General features: G+C 33.6%; 1 protein-coding gene across 1 annotated transcript; it reads right to left on the reverse strand.

The window, feature by feature from the left end:
• Positions 1–897: 897 nt before the first annotated feature.
• LOC134278155 (transcription initiation factor TFIID subunit 8-like) lies at positions 898–4790 on the reverse strand. Its single transcript, XM_062760472.1, has 6 exons — positions 4572–4790; positions 3044–3142; positions 2826–2888; positions 2495–2619; positions 1905–2052; positions 898–1484 (listed from the first exon to the last, which is right to left on the reverse strand). The coding sequence occupies exons 1-6, from the start codon at positions 4708–4710 to the stop codon at positions 1228–1230; spliced, it is 831 nt and encodes a 276-aa protein (XP_062616456.1). The 5' UTR covers positions 4711–4790; the 3' UTR covers positions 898–1227.
• Between the last annotated feature and the right edge of the window lie 961 nt (positions 4791–5751).

Here is a 5751-nt window from a genome sequence, read left to right on the forward strand (position 1 = left end):
TTTTATAACAAAAATAAAATCACTTTCTGATTTTGTACACCATTCTACCTTAAAATAAACAATGTCATATTCTGTAAAAATATTTTAAAATTGGGTAGGAAACACTGCCTAAAACCACTCTTTTCATGCACAATTCCACCTTATAGCCACCTTCAACTTTCTCCCTTGGTTCGTTGCTATCCCGTTTGGAATGTTCAAACAATCAATCATGGTTGCTGCACTCGGATATTTTTGAATGGTCATTTTGTTGTTAGGTTAGTTTACACAGCAGTTGTTTGCTAAGCTCAACCTATCAATCTGATTAAATACCCCAGAGTGTTGCAGATATGTTACATAACTACAGGTGAACATACCTGTACTAGATTCTGGAACCAATGCAATGACTGATTGATTTGATTCCAATTAAATACGAACGCATTTCTGAAGGTATTTTAATGCATATAACTTGCAAGAAAAAAAAGTACATTTGCTAGTAAATTAAAATTCATCACATTCTATATTTATTGCTTTAAGGAAGCTTGAGTCATTGCAGGCAACGTGGAATATTGGCCCAGTGGTCAAAGATATTTGGCCCATACCTGCTTACCTTTCTTCACATAAATCTTAGACCATGAAGGAGTAAATTGCATACAGTATGTTCTCAACATTAAGTATAAAACAAATAACAATTTCATTTCTTATCTGTTTTAAACTGACAGAGATTTTTTTCCCAAATTGGATAAAATATGGCAAGTACAATATGCAGGAACTCTATGTTGAAAATGAACTTCAAGCAGATGAACCTCAATGTGTACATCTTTCAATGATTTAATTTTCTCAAAATCCAAAACACATTTTTCATTAGAGTGTAGACAATTCTTTAAATGCAACATTTACTTTAACAGAAATACTCTAAAGTAATGATTCATAAATTATTTATTGTATTCTGAATGTTGTATAAATGTCAAATCTGCAATTCATTGACAAAAACAATACAGCACAACTTCAGTTTGTCAATGAAACAACAGCTAAAAAATCAATATTACTGATAATTAATACTTGAAATCAATGTAAGGAACAATATTTCAACAAGAGACTGATACACTTAACTCCTTTTCCTTGATATTCAGTTCAGTGGCAAAAAACCATAAATTAGCTCCGTTTTCCATGTGTTATGATCAAGCTTAAGTGCACATGCTGCCTCCTCTCAGTCTACACCATTGAACACGACTTTTCAATGATTTCACATCACCCCATGCCTACCCCTGTCTTTTTTCGGTACTTTGCCATTTTGACAGGACGGAGGTACGGATTGTCTATAGCCTCTGGGTCAGGGGTATCCCCCTCCTGTTCTGTTGTTTCCCCCTCTTTGGCCCCTCCCTGTGAGGACTTTAATGAGGAGCTCTCTTTGGGGGTCGGAGTGTCCTCTTCCTGGGCCAATAGGTCTTGGTCTTTAGGGAGGAGAGCATTGAGGTACGGTAAAGGGTGAGGTTTGATGGCTATTACTAATAATGAAAAGTTGAAGGTACATGTCAATTATATCAATAGAGCAAAGTTAAAGAAAATAACTATTTCAAGCTCAATAATATCAAATAATCATTTGAAGAAATACTGCAAATGTACAGGTAATTATTTAAGCAGAGGACAAGGTAATATTTTTGAGGTTAAAATCAATAAAATGCTGTCTTTAGAGCAAAAATTCTTAATGACTATCATTCGTGATCTACAGATAACATCAAAATAATATCTAAAGTATGTCTACCAGCTATCTACATTTGTTCTTTAATTTGTGACATTTATTGTGATTATAGTTTCTGAAATCTTAGAATCTTTTGAAGGATTCTGCATCAGAAAACTATCTTGAAACAGCTCAATTCAAATATTTGCTAAAATAATAAAAAAATCAATAATTTTCAATTTCTTACATGGGAATAGATTGGCATCATCCCTAATAAGAGACTGTGTCTCGCCGGTCTTGGCAATGAAGCGCGTCAATGCTCGCTCTACGTCACGCTTCTGTGAAGCTGCTTTCTCCCTAATTATCTGATATTCATTCACTGGAGGCTTTTGTGTCTGAAATTCATACAGAAAATATTAAGATAAAGACTACTAAATAATAAAAGATCATTTGTATGGTATTTTATATGTTTTATGATGTGAAGTTCTTCCTTGTTACCATATACAAAGTTATTTTTGCCCTGTGATAGTTTCAACCTTTCACTCTTGCAACAATATAGCCCTGATTTGAATTCATCCAAACACAGTTGTGTTCAAAAGATAATGCTAGCTGTTTTGAAGTTTTCTTTAAATGTTTTCATTTAAATTTGCCCACTTGCAACAAGAGTGAAAGGGGCAAAAATGAACCTTCATATGGCTAAGTTTTCTTACTAGATTTATGCAATGCTTGTAAATTCTCTCATATTATGAGACTTTTAAAAGAACACTATAAATGTGTTCATGTCAAAAAATCTAAACTTTTATTTTAAATCTATCTATAATTGTCCTTTAACTTTACCAGAGTCCTGATGTAGGTATGAGGATCAGGAAAGGCAGGCATGTGCTCTGGGATATGGGAGGGGTGTGGCATCTTGTCCCCAGCTTGAAGAGTTCTAGGGTTGGGGGTAGGAGTACTGTGGGCAGCTAGTGAAGAAGAAAAAATAAAAATTTCTCAATGTAAATTTACATTTACAATAGTTCTTTTAAAACACAGACATTAATTTTTATGGATTAATGTAAATTACACAAAACTGAAAGCATACATTTATTTCATTTAACAAGAAGAAGGCAGATTTAAATATAGAAACTTTTCTTCTATGATCTTTCTATAAAAATCTGTTTTTACTTACGAGGTAGAAACACAGATTTATTGGCTCTTTTGGCATGAGCTGGTAAGCTACTGAGATTCTGACCTGAAGAAAATAATGCATAATTTCAATAGTCACTAATTGTACATGTATAGCATATTAAAGACAGACAACAGATAAATTTATATCATTTTCCATATAATTTTTATTGACTCACATTAAGTAATTTATTAATATTATTGCAATAATAAGTCACTCACCCATTTCCATCAGAGCCATGACAACATCTGTCATCATTCCCTCTGTCCTGCCTGCCAACTCAGCAAATGCCTGGGAACTACGCCCAACTTCTGTTATAACTAAATATCAAGGTTTAATATCTAAGAAATTGAATGTCGATCAAACCCATGTCAAACTAAAACATTGAGCAAAGTGTGTGTTACAATTTAATCACCTAAGGTTCTATCTAGAATTTACAACAATCTACAAATTTGTATACATTTTATTACAGTTTTAATATAGTACAATGTATCTGATTTACAGAACCATTGACAAACTCAAAGGTTTATTTGTACAAGCTTTAAGATCTTTTTTCATTTAATATAGTACAATGTATCTGATTTACAGAACCATTGTCAAACTCAAAGGTTTATTTATACAAGCTTTAAGATCTTTTTTCATTTCTGTTAAAAAATCCATCATATTACATAACACTCAAGGCAAAACAAGGGTAGACTACCGATCCCCAGATCTGCAAGATTCTGATGCTCGTTGGACTATGATGTAACATTTACGCCACCCAACTGATGAGGGTTAGTCTTGCACACTATTCAACTGATAGTGATTAGGGTTAGTCTTGCATCCACCTGAGAGATTAGGATTAGTCCTTGCACAGTGACACTATTTGACTGACTGGGGTTGGTGAAGCATCAACCCGGAAGATTTCAGCTAAACATCTTAGTCCTTGCATACCATCCAAGAGATTAGAGTTAGTGACTCATTCTCTTAGATAAATTAAGAAATTTGGTTGCTTCTGTAATTTTTGCAAGGTCATAAATCAGCTTCAACACCATTTCTTTGGTTTAGTTACATGGAAGAATGGCCAAGTCCAAAAGAAATGACACTTAGCATGCACCGCAAGCCCTTCGTTGACAATTATTTTTTTGTCTATTTTTTCAATGAATAAACAATATCTATTCATTTCTTCAGAGAACGAGGTTAAAAATTTCGTTTAAAAACAAAGTTGGAAACTCAACTTTTAAATTTTTTTTTGATTGCTCATATATAATGAAGTCGACTTCCGCGATACTACATTTTTTAGCGCATTTTTTTGGGGACCGGTAAAGAAAAGTGATTTAACAGTCATGGACTCAGGAGGAGGGGGGGTTGTTGAGGGTGAAGGAATGAAAGGGGAGGGTATGGGAGGGGTTGTTCCCCTCACCCCTGTATTATGGGTGTTTACTGAGAATTTTTTTTGTAAAATGGCTCCAAATGGTGCATTGTCCAGCATTTTACATCAAAGTTGTTTATTTCTTTCTTGTTTTGACATGGCTTTCATGGACATATATATCTTTTTTTAACCTATCAAATAGGTATACTTATAACCCAGGACTCAAGTATCTGTGGTAAATCCAGATGTGTATTGTTCAAATAAAATGAAATACGGGTATAGGCAACTTTCTTTTGTGTAAAATCGCACATTCAAATAAACTTAATTTCAAGATATCTTTGAATAAAACATAAATTACTTACTAAATGAAAAAATGCAACAGATTACTGATTACTTACAACTTTGAAGCATTTCTGTCAGCGTCTCAACGGCAGCTTCCTCTGCTCTCTCGAAACCCATCTCAGATGCCAAGGCACTGACTGCTACCTTTAAGGCCTTTCTACATGATTCTGCTCGTGCATCAGACTCCAAAGACATTGTCAAAAGGTAGATGTTACAATTCAATATTTTTTTCCCTCAGGACGCCGCCATCTTTAATTCTGTTAGAATAAAATACCGATCCCGATGCTTATTAAAAATAAAACATTATATTTCATTTTCAGATGAAATAGACTATTATTATAATATAGATAAAGATTTTTTACTGGCTTATGAATTTAATAGCAAAATAAAACAGTTTTACTAAAATAATGACAACTAATAGGTTTTCAATAAATATAATAATGTATTCTTCGTAACAGAGACATTGCGCGGGAAAATGAAAACGAGAAAAGTGGACGTCTCTGCTGCCAGTTAATATCACAGGAAACTGCCGATCCCTGTTGTTAATATGTAAATATTTCAGTCACATATAACAGACCTTTTAATACCTTTTGTGAAATATTTTCCAAATGTATCTATTACAGCTTACATATTTTGGAAAGTTCTCAACATATTTCAAAGTTTCTAAGCCCCACCAAACCAGACTTGGAAATATCTAGTTAGAATATTCCAGTGGGCCATTCCTCGTTTGGATTTTTCTTCACCACCAACTACAGGTGTGGATCCAGGAATTGAAGTTAGAGGGGGCGCCAAAAGTAGGCAGGGGGTCTGAGGCCGCCTTGAGGCCCCTAGGGCGAAACCCTGGTGGTGGCCCAGGGAGCGAAGCTCCTGGATTCTAGAGATTTTGTACGGTCCTACGAAACAGAGAACCCAAGAGAACTTGAGGCTTGTATGATGAATTTTGATACATTTTATGCATAATTTGGTTGTGATTTAGCCTACCGGTACAAATTAAATCATATTCTATACATAAAATCAATTAAAAAGTTATTTTATAGAAGTTTTCACCAGAAAAACGTAATAAAATAGATGGTGAAATATTTTATGATTTCAAAAACATTGTTTATCGAAACAATAATTTTTATCACAAAATTTTAAATTATTTTTCAATGTTTTTTACATTAGTTTTTATTAAATTTTAATGATATGTATAATTCTTAACCATATACTCTGATCTAAAACATTAATTAATTTTCT

This window comes from Saccostrea cucullata, unplaced genomic scaffold, assembly GCF_032062105.1.
Source record: "Saccostrea cucullata isolate Sc308-1 unplaced genomic scaffold, CSIRO_AGI_Scuc_v1 ctg6573, whole genome shotgun sequence".
NCBI classification, from domain to species: Eukaryota; Metazoa; Mollusca; class Bivalvia; order Ostreida; family Ostreidae; genus Saccostrea; species Saccostrea cuccullata.